Source organism: Ochotona princeps, chromosome 1 (assembly GCF_030435755.1).
Source record: "Ochotona princeps isolate mOchPri1 chromosome 1, mOchPri1.hap1, whole genome shotgun sequence".
Lineage (NCBI taxonomy): Eukaryota > Metazoa > Chordata > Mammalia > Lagomorpha > Ochotonidae > Ochotona > Ochotona princeps.
Window position 1 is genome coordinate 51,632,704 of NC_080832.1, and position 17,538 is coordinate 51,650,241.

Consider the following 17,538-nt stretch of genomic DNA (forward strand, 5'->3'; position numbering starts at 1 on the left):
GTCATATCCAAGACTCATGTCCAACTTACAGGTGGTAGAGGACTTTCAGCAAGGCTGTCAAGGTGTCAGTGACAGAGGGGAGCTGAGATTCAGAGACACAACAAGAAAACTGAGAAACTGGGAAATCAGCCACCAGGAATCAAGTCTGAGGTCACCCCAGGTGAGGTTCCCTAGGAGACTCCAAAACTAGATGCCTGGATTCAACCCCTGGCAATGGGGAAAATCACAAATATGTGTTCCAACCTTAGAAGACATGTGCCAGGACTGGGCCTGCTCCGTTGCTGATGCCCATGCAAATGGAGAGCGTGCCTAGATACACACGGGGAGCATGACAGCCAGCTCATCTAGGCCAGCAGAAGACGTCAAGTGCCTTGTGGGAGGATGAAAAGCAAAACAGGTTGGACACTCTCCTGGCCAAGTTTTGCAACATGTCACTGGGCCTGTGGTTGCACTAAGGTAAACTCGGTCAGCCACCTTGGAAAGATTCTCTCAACCACCCAGTGACATCTCAGAACTATCAAAACCATTCAGGCAACACCCTTGAAACACTCTTTCCCACATTGGAGTCTCTAAGGCATCATTGAATGACTGCCCCCATCTCTGCGGATGAATATCTTTTTTTTTTGTCATCAAGGAGTGGCTTCCACTTCCTGCCCCACTGGGGAAACAGGAGGAAAAAAAAAGGAAACATTTGTCCAGTCCACCTTCCTCCATACCTCAGCCCTCCCAACCCTAATCAGAGATTTGCTTGGGCATGCATCTCTCTCAGCTATGTAAACAATATTAAGAATAAGATAAAAACTCTAAGAAAAAGAAAACAGTTAAGAGGGGCTGGTGCAATGGCAGAAAACAGTTCAGAAATATGGCAGCTGGCAAGTAGTCTGAAAATTCAGAGCTGAAGTTCAGATGATTGTTGCTACATTCACTGACTCTCCTTAAAATGGGTACTCCATTTATGTACTTTCTCTGTTATGTATCTGTCTTCCTGACTGTGTTGTGGGAATTAAAGGCAAGATCTTCAGCTATAGTGAAGAGCAATGAACTTTAGAATCAGGTGGACTTATTTAAGCCCCCAAACCTCTCTCTTTCTGTTGGACTTGGATCAAGTTACCTTTTTCACACTGAACCTCAGGGTCTGTGCACATCCTTTGGTGTTACATGGATTAAAGGAGAGGGATACGTTTGTGTATAAACATCTCGCAGGTAGACACTTTTCAATGGAAGTACTCTTTTATTACTTTTTGTATCTTCTACGGTTATTTACATTTCAGAGACACACAGAATTGAAAGTATCACATTGCTTGTCAGTATGCTTCCCTCTCCCTAGTTAATCTGAACCGTGGTTAAGGATGCGTTAGGCAGACATATTTATAAAACTTTGACCTTGAGCAGTTAGTATCATTGTTGCTAAGTATTTTTATCAAGGAACTATGGGTTCTGTGCCAGTTACTAAGTTTTCCCTTGCTGATCTGGTCTGTCTTTCCTCTTCCTTGTTTGAGTCTAGCCCAACAAGCTTGTTCTTTGGGAAGGCCCCATTCTGTCTTGTATTTACACGGCCTCTTAGCTCTGACATTTATCAGTAGCTGTGAGGGTCACTCCTTTTGCTGAGTATTCTGATTAAAAAAAAACCATTTGGATAAGTGCAAGGATTGTTAAATATCGTCCCCCAATTAAAAGAAAATTTATTTATGTCCATTATGTTTGAAAGACAGAGGAAGAGCTTCCATGAGCTGGTTTATTCCCCAAATGCTCACCACCGTGAAAGCTGACCCAGGACTCCAACCAGGTCTCCCATACGGGTGGCAAGTATACAACCACTCCCAGGTGTCACTGTCCCGCAGCGTGGACTCTGACTGATGGTCAAAAGTTTGTTAGTGGCATCAGACTTTATACACTGAGGGTCATATGGGATAAGGGAGGAAGTATTGAGCTTATCAACAAACCCATCAACTGTTGCTATACTTTTGTTTGGAACTCCTTTTGTCTTGTATGTTCTACCAAGTGTTCTCATACACATACTTTCCACTGAACTGTTCTTATACAAATGATATCCAATCAGGTATACAAAAGGTAGCCATTCTGTTGTTCTCATGCAAATATTATCCACTCAACTGTAATCCTGTGCTCGCTAACCTTCTAGGGTCACAGTGTCCTCCTACACCCAGGCACCGATGCTGGAGTAGCTGAAAACTGGATTGGAAGCAGAGTAGCTGGGACTTTAACCAGCACTCTGATATGAAATGTAGGTGTGTCACGCTCTAACTTAACCCACTGTACAACAATGCCCACCCTCTGGTTCCATATTTAAAGCACACACAAAAATATACCCATACCGGAATATTATTCAACTATAAAGATGAACAAAATTCTGCCATTTATAGCTGCATGAGTGGAACTATAGAATTTACATTAGATTAAGTAAATTAAAAGAGAAAGATAAAACTGTGTTCTCAACGTGGAAGCTAAGAAGTTGATCTCAAAGAGTAGAGATTAGTGGCTCTCAGAGCCCAGAGTGTGTGGGAGAAGGAAGAATGGAGAGAAGATAATGGGTACAGGAGTACAGCTGATTGTGATAGATATGTTTTCTAGCACAGCAGGATAACTGTAATCGACAACAGTTAAATTGATAGCAGTTTTGAATGTTCCAGCACAAAGAAGTGATTCATATCTGGGGTGATAGTTATGCCAGTTACTTTGATATAATTAGTATATACTATATTTGCATGGATCTAAATATCCTGCAAATATATGTACATATTCCTGGTCCTGTGGATGCATTAAGGTAAACTTGGTCAGTCAATAGACGTTGGGAAGATGTTCTCAACCCTCGTGCATTGAAGCCAGCAACATCTCAGAACTGTCAAAACTACTCAAGTGACACTCTTAGAAATACCCTTCCCCACATTGGGGGTCTAAGGTGTCATCCAGTGACTGTCCCTTATTCCTGAGTGCTGATGGAATATTTTGATAGCCAGGAGTGGTCCTCCTCTCCCTCTCCCCACTGTGGACATAGGACGAAAAAAAATTGAAGCATTTGTCCATTCAAAAAGTAAGCATATTACAAAATAAAAGCATACACACAGGGAAAACAATCAGAAAGACAGGCACCTTAACGTTGATCTGTGAGGAGTGGTATATTGAATGGTATTTCTCATTTGACATTGTAAGCAGTTCATCAGTACCCTTGTCCTCCTGCATTCAGCTTCTGCGGGAACTGAAGCACCCCAACGTGATCGCGCTGCAGAAGGTGTTCCTCTCACACAGCGACAGGAAGGTGTGGCTGCTCTTTGACTATGCAGAGCATGACTTGTGGGTAAGTCCACACTCACTGTGTTCCTAGAAGCATCTTGCATGGGTATGGGCTTATACATGTCTGTTCCTTATTGCCAGTGAGTGGAAAAGAAAGCTCTGCTGACCATAGTTCAGAGGGCAGACAATACACAATGAATTTTGATTGTAAGGGATTTGAGCAATAAACTGCCGAACTACTGAGATGATGGTATTTGTAATATTCAGAAATGTCATGTCAAAAATACTTTTTTTTTCAAAAACACTTTTTAAAGATTTATTTATTTTTATTTGAAAGGAAGAGGCAGAGAAAGGGAGAGAGAAATATCTTTCATTTGCTGGTTCACTCCCCAAATAACCACAACAGCTAGAGCTGTTTGGTTCAAAGTCAGAAGCCTGGAGATTCTTGTAGGCTCCCACATGGGTGCAGGGACCCAAAGACTTGCTTTCCCAGGCACGTTAGCAGGGAGCCAGTTTGGAAGTGGAACAGCCAGAATTTGACCTGATGCCCATAGGGATGCCAGCACGAAGCTTAACCTAAAGACCACAGCTCCAGCCCCTCAAAAAACTGTAATGGAAGGAGAGATTATAATTTTATGGGACTAATATTGGAAGCTTATTAACATGTATAATGAACATGGCCTTCCTTGTGAGACAGAGATCCGTATTTATCCAGGTCTGTATTTATGAATAGATCATTTTACCATCTACAGCTGGCTCCCGTGAAGAGAAGTAAATACATGGTTTTGCAAATCCTAAGGATGTTTTATTGGTACACAAAAGAAGCAAAAATTTAGAATGCCTAGCTTTTAGTATTAGGAATCGTGGCATTGAAACATTTTGTTTGAGGAAGTACTAAAAACAAAAATCTTTAAAATTGATAGAAAGTTAAAATTGTGGATAATTACATTTTGATTCAAAAGGTATGATCTATTTTCTGTGTAAATTGTAAGTCCATCTAGGAAAAACTTTGGCAGGCTTGTAGGTGTTGAAGGAACCGTGAGAGTTTATGCTGTTACAGCAAATACTGACGAGAACCTTTCGATTCTTTTCATGGATACTGACAGAAGTTGTGTTTCGTCCAGACTCCTGTCCTGTGTTTCTACCAAGGCTTGTGTAATGATGTGCTTCACCTTGCACATCAGTGATAGCTGGGCACAGGACTCCTCCGGTCCTCTAGAACCGCACTACTGCGGCGGTTACCTTTTTTTCTGTTTTAAAAAATGTGGCTGTTGAAAGGTCTTTTGGGAGTGAGTCTCCCAACTGTATTTGTATTGCAAATCATTACCATGGTTTAAATTCTAATTTTCTTGTTTGTGAAATCAAGGTAATATCATTAAACAGTCTAAGGAAGATATTTAAATAACTTAATAATTTTATACAGTATTTGGTCACTTATAAAGTCGTTGGAGTACTGGTAACAATTTGGTTTGCTGATAATAAATCATGCTTGGGCTCGGCAGTGTGGCCTGGTGGCTAAGGTCCTCGCCTTAATCCCATATGGCCGCTGGTTCTAATCCCAGCAGCTCCACTTCCTCTCTGTCTCTCCTCCTCTCAGTATGTCTGACTTTGTAATAAAAATAATAAAATAAATCTTAAAAAAAAAACAAAAAAAATGATGCTTGAATACAGCTTTACTTTTTGTTTTAAACATTTTTTATTTAACTGAGACAGAAACAGAGGGAGTGTTCCTATCTGTTGGCTCTCTCCCCAAATGTCTGTAACAGCTGGATTTTAGCAGAGACCAAAGCCAGGAGCTGGGAATTCAGTGTAGGTCTCCCATGTGGGTGGCTAGAACCCAGTGACCTGAGCCGTCAGTGCTGCCACTTTCCAGCACGAGGAAGCTAGACTCAGGAGTAGAAGCCAGGAATTGAACCCAGGCACTCTGTAACAGGGCACGGGCATCTCAACCATGTGGCCAGATGCCCACCCCTGAGGAGTGTTTTAAATGACATGTTTGAAGCAGGTAAGTTGGAGTGTGGTGGGGGAAGGAGGAGGAAGTGGAGAATTAGCAAGAAGCTCATAGGATTTCTTTCTTTTCATTACAGTGTTTTGTTTTCTTTAATAACCACAGTATAACATGTACATAAGAGTTTAAATATGATCCTATTGTATATATTTCAATGGAATTAAGTTCTCCATTTATCTCTCTTTCCTCGTTCTAGTCATTTTCACATTTGGCATTAACTCCTAGAATATATCCTAGTTGATTTTGAACCAAAACAAAGGAGAATTAATCCAGAAATTCAATTATGCACACTGTGATGTTACTAAAAAGCACTAAGTGTTGTTGTTAAATATATATAGAATGTGAAGATACACAAATTTTATTTGCAAAAACCTTTCATTCTTTGAGTAAAGACTAATACTATTCCTAGGCAATTATTTTAAGTATCAACCATTTCTTTTTACCTTTTGGTTCTCCTGGGTAAAAATCGTAATTGTTTCACTACATTTAATCATTCTAACCCCAGAATCACATGGTTACATTGACCCCCCCAAAACAGATTGATTTTGAAAGACCTCATTTTAAAAGTTTTCTTCTTCTGTGTCATTCTGCCCTTTAATAAGTGACTTAAACATACGGAGCCTTTTTGAGCCAGCCTTTAGCATAGCAGTTAAGATCCCCTTGTCCCATATTGTAGTACCTGGGTTCCACACCCAGGTTCCTGACCCCACTGATTCCAGCGTCTGAACAGTACAGTCCTTGTAGGGCAGCAGCGTGGCTCAAGTAAATCAGTTCCTGCCCTCTGTATGAGAGACATAGAATGTGTCCAACTTGGTCCCAGCCATTGCTGGCGCTGGGGGGTTGAACCAGCAGGTGGGAGCCCCCCGTCTTTCTGCCTATCCAAAAACAGATAGGTATATACAATGAGTAAATATAAAAGTGTAGGCCTTGTTTGTGTTTTATTGGCCTAGTTATTAGCAAAAATTATTTACTCTAGTAAACATTTATTTTTTTAATTTTTAGCATATTATTAAGTTTCATCGTGCATCAAAAGCAAATAAAAAGCCAATGCAGTTGCCAAGATCTATGGTTAAATCATTACTTTACCAGATTCTTGATGGTATTCATTACCTCCATGCAAATTGGGTGCTTCACAGAGATCTGGTAAGTATGTTTGTTATAAATTCATCAATATGTTTTTCCCTTCTCTTGAAAAAAAAAATACCTTTTCCTCTTGTTACAGTTACAACAAAAATTAATTATAGAAAAAAGTATTGAAGTACATATAAGTAAAAAAGAGGGAAATAAAATCATCCTTAAATCTACAACTGAAAGATTACTGTTACTAACATGTTGTGTACGTTAGTTATTCTGTTACTTTTGTGTTTGGCTGTAAAATGGTTTTAAAATAAGTGATCAGTGTGTCATGTTGATGGAATACTCATCCATTTTTTTCTTTATTCTGTGGCTCATCATTAGTAAACACATTAATCAGTAAGTAAAGACTTAGTTCTTGGTTTTTTTTCCTCTTATGATAATGAAATAATGATTTTGTATGAATGTTATTATCGACATTAATCTATAAATGAATAAATAAATCTGATAGTGTATTCTTTATAGGAAATTTAGCCACAATTTAAATGTTTGATTTTGCTTTTTTATTTACTATCCATATAACAAACATTTATTAATATTCAGTGCTAGGTATTTGTCTTCATATTGCCATTTTACGTTGATGTTGCTGAGATTTCTGTTGTTATTGTTTAAGTAGGTAAATAAGTTCTGAGTAGTTACAATACTCATGAGTTTATCGCTGGTAGTTTTAATTTGCCCCCTTTGCTGCTTTATTTTGAGGCTTTTGAGAGTTCTAGGGATATGAAGGACCATGCCTAACGAGATTCTAGTTTCAATAACTGAGGCGACATGTTTACTATAGAAGAGAATAAATGCCTAGAGAGAGCCAGTTAGTGTCCCGTGGTACCTTATTGTTCAGGCCCACTTCTTGTGGCGTTATAATTAAACTGGGCCATGTAATAGTAGTGACCACAAAGATGTATTTGTTATTTTAAGAAATGTGTTTAACAAGAGCATTCCTCTTTCTGTTTTTTTTTTTTTTTTTTTTTTTTTTTTTACCAATGAGTTTCTTTTCCACTTGGACCTGTCCACTTCCTGTTGGACCATGAGTCACTATGTTGTCAGATGGTTCTGGACTCCCCAGGATTATTACAGACCTCTGCTACAAATAAGTGTTTAGATTCTGATTTTCTATATACCTTTATGTAACCCATGTGAGTTATACTTAGGATCATTTCTGACTCATCAGTCAGACTCTTTGATTGAAAATGAATTAACTTGAGCTCTTGTTTTACAAAATTGAATTCATTTTTCTGCATTTCACGGTTTACTGTGTCTTACTTGTGACATTGGCCCCCGGATGTGCAGCGATGAGATTCAATTTGGCCAGGACGCAGTTTGCTGCCCTCTGTGTTAATATTCTTCATCTTGGTCATGGTACCACCTTCCCCCGGCCAGCCTAGACACTCTCTGACCTCTTTGCAGAACCTTATTTGCACTTGACATCCAGAACTTGTGAGGTTCTTCCCAGTGTCACCTTTGAGCTATCCTTCCTTTCATCCATTTCCATCACCAGCACCCTATTCCCAGTTCAGATCTTCAACACCGGTTTCTTGCAGGCTGGTACTAGTCCCTCGCATCTGTGATCTTTCCCCCTCTGGTTTGCATTAAGCTGCTGGCTGTGACTCAGCCCCCACTCAGGGCCTTTGAGACAATTCTCCATCAGTTTTTCTCTGTTAAAGAAGCCACCTCTGATGATCATTATTGTGCCCATCACATGAACACAGTGTTGAAAATGTGCTTTGAATGTGGCTCTAACCTAGTACAGCACTTGCTCTGTTTTACTCACATATTCACCAAATATGTAGTCTAGTCTCAGCTAGGCAACTCTCATTAAAGATATGAATGTTTGAACTGCTGGGCATTTAGTCTGTGACATGATTTCTGGTGTCGGAACCATATTGTCATGGCTTTTCCAAAGCATCTTCAGGGGTGGCAGATTTAGACTGTCTACTCACTGCACCGATGTAATCTGTAATACATAGAGAAATTTAAGGCACGTGTAACCTGCATATGGTCTTGAAAAGAGGCTGCAGACATTTAAAGCTAACCCTTTCCACCCTAATCAACTATGTAGACATCATCAAAAATTAAAAAAAAAAAACCCTAAATCTTTGTAAGTTTTAGAATTGCTGTTTTAGTCAGTGCATACTTTGTTTTTTTAAAACTTAAATTCCTATTGCTCTAAGAAATCTGCCCTGGGGCCAGTGTTCCAGTGCAGCTGGTTGAGTTAATGCGTGCATCCTATATTAAGAGTGCCCGTTCCAGTCTGGTAAGTCCCACTACAGGCCACCTCCCTGCTAATGCTCCAAGTGCTTCACCTTTTGGGGAGGGAATCAGTGGATGGAAGCTCTTTCTTGTTTTCTCTCTGTAACTATGCCATTGAAATAAATTTTAAAATCTTAAAAAATAAAATAAAATAAAGAAATCTGCCCCTATGTTGTTAGTCTAGAGCATTGTTTTCAGTTGATGGGAGAAACCTGGCAAGTTCACACAATTCAAAGTGTTGGAGTGGGGGCTGGCACATTGGCTCAATGGCTAATCCTCCACCTGCAAGCTCCGGCATCCCATATGGGCACTGGTTCATGTCCTGCCTGCTCCACTTCCTATTGAGCTGTTTGCTTGTGGCCTGGGAAGGCAATAGAGGATGGCTCGAGGACTCGGGATGTAGCACCTGTGTGGGAGACCTGGATGAAGTTCCTGACTCCTGTTTCCTGGCTTCAGATCAGCTCAGCTCCAGCCATTGGGCCCTGCTGGGGAGTGAACCAACAGGCAGAAAATCTTTTTCTGTTTCTCCTTCTCTCTGTAAATCTGCCTTTCCAATAAAAATAAATAGAAATCTTAAAAAAAAAAGTGCTAGAGTGAATGTAAGTTTGTAGAGTAATAATGTAAGTGAAGAAATAATAAATAAATAAATAAATAAAGCCAGTATTTGGGACTTCACACACAGCATTATGTCATCTAAAAGATTAGTGTTTTTCTGTTTTTTTTTTTTTTTTAAGATTTATTTATTTTTATTACAAAGTCAGATATACAGAGAGGAGGAGAGACAGAGAGGAAGATCTTCCGTCCGATGATTCACTCCCCAAGTGAGCCGTAACGGCTGGTGCTGCACCGATCCGATGCCAGGATCCAGGAGCTCTTCTGGGTCTCTCATATGGGTGCAGGGTCCCAAGGCTTTGGGCTGTCCTTGACTGCTTTCCCAGGCCACAAGCAGGGAGCTAGATGGGAAATGGTGCTGCTGAGATTAGAACCGACGACCATATGGGATCTTGGTGCGTTCAACCGAGGACTTTTATCCACTAGGCCACGCCGCCAGGCCCAGATTAGTGTTTTCATGATGACTGATTTTGTATCTAGAATAGTGTTTTGATTATGTCATCTGGATCCTAGAATTCAGTACAGAAATAGAGAATTTAAATAAAGACTCCCAAAAGATGGCTGAAGTTGAAGAATTGCTTTAAAAGGAAAGGGGAAGGAGAACTTGGCTAAGAGACAGTGAAGTAGAGACATAAGTCTATAAATATTTGAAACTTGTAAACACCATGAGAGAAAAGATGTTTTTTAATTTTACGACAGGATATAGCCAAGAGTAAGGAGATGAAATACAGGATGACTCATTTTTATGGGATTACTGTTCTGGTAGACTGGAGGATTGCCAAGAGAGAGTTTATATCTCTTTTAAAATGATGAGCTTCTTGAGAACAAGGTTCATGCCTCCCTGGTATTTGTAGTGTAGCGTTGACCTTATTGTTCGTGCTTCTAAGGCACTTGAAGTTAGTTTCAACAGAGCATCTGGCAGTTTCACATTATTCTTTAGCAAAGACAGAGAAATGCTGGCTGGATGATAGTAACATTAGATGGATTTATAGCTGCTTAGTCTCTTTATATTGCTACTATATCTGTGATAGAAGCTCAACTTTTATTGAAATGGCAGATTTATAAAGAGAGGGAGAGAGCAAAAGGTCTTCCATCTGCTGGTTCACTGCCCAAATGGCTTCAACGACTAGAGCTGATCCGATCAACAGGGGTGCAGGGTCCCGAGGCTATGGGTCATCTTTGACTACTTTCCCAGGCCACAGCCAGGGAGCTGGATGAGAAGTGGAGCAGTCAGGACACTAACCAGTGCTCATATGGCATTCTAGTGCTCAGAGGTGGAAGATTAGCCAACTGAGCCATTGTGATGGGCTAATCCTGAAATATTTTCTGGAGGAATGGGAAATCTGATTATTTAAACTGTAGTTACAAAACATGCTATTATAAGAAGTAGTCTTACTGAAAAACAGTGGTTTAGTTTATGTAAAGCTCAAAAAAACAAAAAGAGAGAGAAAGAGAGGAGAGTTTTAGCCTTGCTTAGTTCTTAGTTTTTAGATAGCTTTGACATTCTGTACTTTAATAACTTTTCCTGAGATAGGTAGTCTTGAGGTCCAAGTCTCAGTTTACTCATCTGTGAAATGGGATAGTGACAGATCATTTATACTGTGATTAACTTCCCTAGTTGCAGCTCCAAGGCCTCTGAATTCCTCCTCATTTCCCTTTTTGTAGAAGCTTTGTGTAGTCTTTTCTTGGTATCAAAAGTCCAAAGTTGTTTCTCTTGCGCACAATTCCTGTGGCTGATCGATCACCTTTTTTCGAGTTTTGCTGCTCTATAGGGTGGAGAGAGCTAGTACAGATACATGAAGGTGTCTTTTGGTTTTAACAAACGAGTGAGCTATGTTTCATCCTTTTTTATATTTAAATATTGCCAGGTCTTCATGTTTTATTTATTTATTTTTTAGAGATTGATTTTTATTTTCATTACAAAGTCAGATATACAGAAAGGAGGATAGACAGAGAGGAAGATCTTCCGTCCGGTGATTCACTCCCCAAGTGACTGCAATGGCTGGTGCTGTGCCGATCCGAAGCCAGGAGCCAGGAACCTCCTCCAGGTCTCCCACACGGGTGCAGGGTCCCAAGGCTCTGGGCCATCCTCGACTGCTTTCCCAGGCCACAAGCAGGGATCTGGATGGGAAGTGGAGCTGCTGGGATTAGAACTAGCGCCCAAATGGGATCCCGGCGCATTCAAGGCGAGGACTTTATCCACTAGGCCACGCCACTGGGCCCTTCATGTTTTAAATATGGACATTTAGAAATTTGACCAAATGAAACAAAACTAACAAGTACTTCATGCTTCTCTTACTTTTTTCTTTTTTATTCTAAAAATAACTCAGTTATTTTTCAAATTCTTCTTTGAATAAGGTTTTCAGATATTCTTAACTATTTTCCCTTTTTAATAATTTCATTTATTTGTTTGAAAGGAAGAGTTACAGAAAGGGAGATATCTTCCATCTCCTGGTTTATTCCCCATAAGGCCACAATGGCCGGAGCTGGGTCAGGACAAAGCCAATAGCCAAGAGCTTCATGCAGGTCTCCCATGGGGCAACAAGGACTCAAACACTCTGGTCATCTTGCTGTGGAAATTTTCCTAGGCGCTTAGCAGAGAGCAGGATTGGAAGTGGAACATGCCAGGACATGACCCAACGTCCATGTGGTATGCCAGCATGTCAGGCGACAGCTTTACTCACTACACCACAATGCAGGCCACTATTTTCAGTTACTTGAAAGGTACAGAGACAGAGATTTCTAAATGCTTATAGCAATCCAGGGCTGGGTTAGGCTAAAGCTGAGAACCCTGAACTCAATCTGTGTTTCCCACCTGGGTCAGGGACCCAAATATGAGCTATCCCAGTTGGCTTTCTGGCAAGAAGCTCTAGTCAGGAGAGAGCGCCAGTAATTGAACCCAGGCACCAGGATGTGGGATGTGAGCATCCTCACCAGCAACTGCTTCTAAAACAAATTTCCAGCGGTTTAGGAGCACAGCCGCAAACCTGGTGCTGTGAAATCTGACAGATCCTGGTGGTAACTTTTGGTTTCCAAGCAGTCTCTCAGGGCGGGTTCTTGGTGGCCTGTGTCTCAGCGTTCAGGTCTGCAGGCAGAGCCTGGCCTTTAGTACCAGTAATGCCATCCCTGTGCACACAGGTACTCCTCCACTGAAGGCCTGGCGAACATCCTGCCGGCTGCTTCTTCCAGTGCTCTGTGCAGTGACACCCACACCTTACGTATCAAAAAGACCACAGGCTGTGAGGTGGTTTTATTTGTTTTTTCCTTTTGTTTGCTTTGTATCATGGCAGTTCTTCATCATCTGCACCCATGGCTCAGTAACTGGAGCTTTCCATGAAGTCCTGTGCATGTGTCAGTTTGAGTTAGAGCACAGTGCTCTGCCATCTGTTTCACAGGCGGAGAATACACACCAAGAATCACACTGCTGAGAGGGCCAGCTTTACAGGGCACGTAGTATGACTCACAGTGCCACAGGGGGCCTCTGAGGTTTAGTTCAGACACAGGGTCCTTTTGGTCATCTCTGATTATTTAATAAAAATAACACATGACTTAGAAGGCAGTTTGTCATAATACCTTTAAGGTCGCTGTCAATTTTTTCTCTTTTTCTGGTGCTGTAAACAGAACACCACAGATTGGGTAATTTATAAACAATACAAGTTTATTTGGCCCACAATTCTGGAGCCTGGGAAGTCCAAGAATGAACAGCCACATCTGGTAAGGCCTTCATGCTGCATCTTCTCGTGACAAAGTGGAGGGCAAAGAGAGGGCGAGAAAGAGCTGGAGTCCCATTTATAATCAACATCCGGGCACCCCTCCTGGTCTGATCACCTCCCAGAGATCCCACTCTCTCCCCCCGCCCCCAATATTTATTTATTTTTATTTGAAAAGCAGATTTTTACAGAGTAGGAGAGACAGAGAAAGAGACCTTCCATCCATTGGTTCATTCCCCAAATGACCACAATAGCCAGAAGTAAACTGATCTGGAGCTGGGAGCCAAGAGCTCCTGGTCTCCATGTGGGTGAAGGGGCCAATGACCTGAGCCATCCTCTGCTGCTTTTCCAGGCTATAAACAGAAAGCTGGATCAGAAGTTGGGCAGCCAGGACATGAACTGGCACCTGCATAGGATACTGGTGCTCGTACGGTCAGGGGAAGAAGAATCTTCTGTGCCACCATGCTGGCCCTAGGATTTCATCTCAAGCAAACAAACAAAAGAGCTTCTGTCAGATATTTCACTGCCCAAATGCTTGCAGTGGCCAGAGGAGGAGAGTTGAAGCCGGGAGCTGGGAACTCAGTCTTTGTCGCCTATGTGAGTTGTGGGAGCCCAGTTACTTGAGTTACCACAGCTGCCTGCCAGGGTTTGCATTTGCAGGAAGCTAGAGTCAGGACCCAGACCTGGGAGTGGGAACCCAAGCACTCTGATGCGGGATATTGTATTAACTGGTATATTAACCACCAGACCAAATACCCACCCCAAGTTGTGTCCATTTTAATTACAGAGTAATAGATTTTGATCATTATTTGTTGGGTGATCTAGCACAAGGCATCCTGTTTGGATAACAGTGTGGATCCTTTATTGAGAACAAGATCTTGCACTCAAAGACTAATGGTTCTGGTGGCTGTTCTGTGGATCATCTTCTCAACTAAGCACACAGGTGGGGAGAAGTCTCCTGAGGAGTGAAGGCCATGCGTCCATTTACTACTGTCGGTTCTCTCAGGTGCTTTTGCTGTCACAGCCCTGGCCCGGAGCACACCTCAGAGAGCCTTTGGTTCTAACCTGGCTCTGCCACTGTCTGTGGACAGTGAACTTGTTGACACTCTGGATAGTCCTCAACAAAATAAGAGGGCTCAGTTTGTTCATGTCTTTCTCTGACTCCCCCAATTTCCCATAACAAAACCGGCTTATTTGTTTTAAGTACAAATGTCACAAGTGTAAATAGAAACCAGCTTCCCACCAGGGCTGCTCTTCTGAGGATGGATTGTATTCTCTGACAAGCTGAGGAGGCCATGTCAGTGTGGAATATATCTCGATTATACTGTTAGTGACCTTAAGTTAAGTTAGGTAAATAACCTTCCAGATGCTTCTGTTTGTCTTGTGTTGAGCTTTTTTTTTTTCCTTCTTTCTTTCTTTTTCTTTTTTTTTAATAATGGTTGCTTTTTATTGGTTCTTGTTAGAGAAAGGAAAGCCTTATCTCTGCTGTACAGGCTTGTAACCAATTCTGAAACACAAAGAAGGGCATTGTTAGCTGTTGGCAGTGCTAGGTCAGCTGGCATTGTTTACTCTGAATACCGAAGTTTGATTAACATAGGTGTTGTATTACAGACATTGCTAGACTGGCTTAAGGTGATACGAAATTAATCATAGCATTCAATATTATAAGCTGCTGCTGATTTACCAGATAGCATGTATCTAGCTGCAAATATATCAGTTCCATCTAGGAAGTCATTTTCACTGAGAAATAATTTTAACAGTAGTTGGGGTCTCTGAAGACAAAGGTCTGTTTAACCCATAACTTATCTGAAGTTTGACACTAAAGAGATTAAGGAACCTAACTCTTGTTTTTAACTAGGTTTTTGTTTATAATTGGATGTTGTATGGTGAGAAATACTGATTTACAGACAGAAATTTGTTTTACAAACATTTTGAATTCTTATGTACCAACTGAATAGTCTTGAAAAGAATACAGGATTAATAAAGCACAATTCTTTCTCTCAATGAACACATGGTGGTGAAGACTCAGTAAGTGGAAAAACCATAAAATGAAAGTTCAGAAATAGGGTACAGTCTAAGCCCAGCTAAGCTTGAGGTACTGAGAGCACAAAAAACAAGCAACCATCCGGTTGGTCTGGGGCCTCTTGTGCAGCTGAATCCTGAAAGGGGGTGGGTGGGTAAAGTATTCAGGCAGAGGAGACAGTCTAAAGAAGGGCCTACAGTAAGAAGCCCCAAGACTCCTGGGATGCAGCAAGATGTGGTGAAAGAGGCATCAAAGGGAGACAGGGACCAGGTGACAGTGGGTCTTAATCATCCTGCCAGGAAGGGTGGCTTGCTGGGGAGGCCAATTTCCTGAGTTGGACATGATGACAAGATTGTGGAGAGTTGATCTGAGGATGCAAGGCTAGCTAGCAGCCTTATCATCTTGTTGGAGTTAGCTGGTTTAGAATGATGAACGCTGGAACCAGGGTAGAGGCAGTCCGAATAGGGAGGAAGGGAGATAGGTGAACACTTACAACTGAAGGTACTCAGCTGAGAACTGATTATTTGAGATCTAAAGAAGGGAGTGGAGTTTAAACTTCAGTTTTTGTTGACCAAAGAGGAAATACCAGGAAAAAAAAGAAAAGCAGTTTTGGCAGGAAAAGGTGAAAATTCAATTTGGATAAGTTGAGTTGGTGGTGGTTGTTGACATGACCAACCTATAATTCACACATCTCTAAGATACAAGAAAGGTTAGAGACCTTTAAAGGGCTTAGATTTGGGAATCATTGATTTATGGATGACTTTTGATGCCCTGTAGTAAACGAAAATCAGAATTTTACTAACCTGTATTCAGAAGTAAGCTTTGGCATAGTTCAGGATAAATGCTTACTCTACTTCCTGCAGCTTCACTTTTTTATTTAAAGATTCACTTATTTTTATTTGAAAGAAAGATTTTTACAGTGATAAGGAGAGAGTCTTCCATCCACTGATTTACTCTCCAAATGTACACAACAACTAGAGAGAAGCTGGGAGCCAGGAGCTTCTTCTGGGTCTCCCACGCGGGTGCAGGGACCCAAGGCGCCCTGCCCTGGTCCTTCCTCTACTTCGTTCCCAGGCCACAGAGAACTAGATAGGCAGTGGAACAGCCCAGACCTGAACCGGTGCCCATATAGGGTGCTGTTACTTGCAGGCGGAGGATTAACCTATTAAGACCTCATGTGGCCCAAGTTTCTTTTAAAATTGGGAGCTTGTTTGTCAAAAGATGATCCCGCTCTGCCATACCCCATTACTTCTGGATACATTGCAAGCACTAATCATTGGCTACTTAGTTCATCTGTTGATTTGTTCACTCATTCACCAGATGCTTATCCAACACCTACTATGTGTCCAGACTTCAGCAGAGAGGTGAAGTGATGACAGAACCACCTCTGTCCTCCAGGAGGATGAAGTCATCACGGTCAGACTCTTCAGACGTTTAAATCCTCCACTCTGATCCATGGGGTGGGTGTAAGAGACAGACAGTTACGACAAGCTAATGCTGTTAGCAAGTGGCCTTTGTGTTTGCTTAATAAGTTAAAAAAGGGAGTGAGGGGCATGGTTCTTACTCTTAGGTTGCTTTTGCTCCATTTGTTAAAACACACAGCATCGTACTTGTTTGGGGTGAGCTGAGAAGAACACCGTAAAGAAAGGAATAAGAACTGAGGATGTTCTCATCTACTTTCGTATCGAGTATGAGTGAGTTTTCTACCCCAGTGTTTAGGGAAAAGATGGTTGCAGCCATGAACGTTGGAACGCTGTTCACTCCTTCAGAAGCTGTTTGAGTGACATTCTGATTGTCTCTGTTCCTATTATTCAGAATTGTAGACAGTTGTGTTTGGGTTTTCTGTCTTTGTAGGTGCTGATAAGAGGCAGATTGTGAGTTCCATATTTTTCTTCTAAACATCATAGGGCGGGGTGTGCAAAGCAAATGTGGCGGAGTCATTGTGTCCTTCAGGCTGTCCTTTTTGTGATGTGCCACTTAGCCAAAATAAATTTAACCCTGTGGAAGGAAAAAAACGGGTTCTGTAAAAGGAAGAAGCAAGTCCGGAGTATATTAAAGCATCATGAGTATAAATTCAAGAATTAACTAAATTCCACTAAGATAGAGATACTTCCTAAAGAGCTTCAGAATAATCCTATCAATCACATTATTTCCCCAACTTGGCCTTTAAAATGCAATTGAACTTAAGTGAACCCTGTGGCATTGATTTGTATATCTGATTTTATTGCTGGTAACTTCAGTGTGAGGCATCCAACTCCTGCCATTTGTGTTGTTTCTATGGTAACCAAAGTGTGCAAACCCAGCAGTATCACTTTCGTTCACAGCTGGCATTTTGTGTTCGCAGTAGGAAGAGGAGTTTTAGTAAAGCGTAGTGTGTGTTAATTGGGATGTAACTAGGTCAGAACAATTTTGGGATCCTTTCTTCCTCCATTTGGGTTTATGTGTGGACGTGGGTGTGCATGTGCTGGCCGACTACAGTTTCCCTTTCTCTGTCAAGCATACACTTGTCCTGAAATTAACACTGTTGAGGCAGTCTTCAGGAAATTGGGCATAAA

General features: G+C 41.4%; 1 protein-coding gene across 4 annotated transcripts in view; it reads left to right on the top strand.

The window, feature by feature from the left end:
* Positions 1-17,538, top strand: part of CDK19 (cyclin dependent kinase 19) — a 171,213-nt gene that overhangs the window by 119,718 nt on the left and 33,957 nt on the right. For 3 of the 4 annotated variants that reach the window (XM_004580323.2, XM_058658650.1, XM_058658697.1), the window contains 2 exons: positions 3,203-3,313; positions 6,260-6,400. In XM_004580323.2, the coding sequence (XP_004580380.1) occupies positions 3,203-3,313; positions 6,260-6,400 (252 nt within the window). Of the gene's footprint in view, positions 1-3,202; positions 3,314-6,259; positions 6,401-17,538 lie in introns of those variants that run through there. The other variant, XM_058658729.1, reaches the window with a different exon arrangement.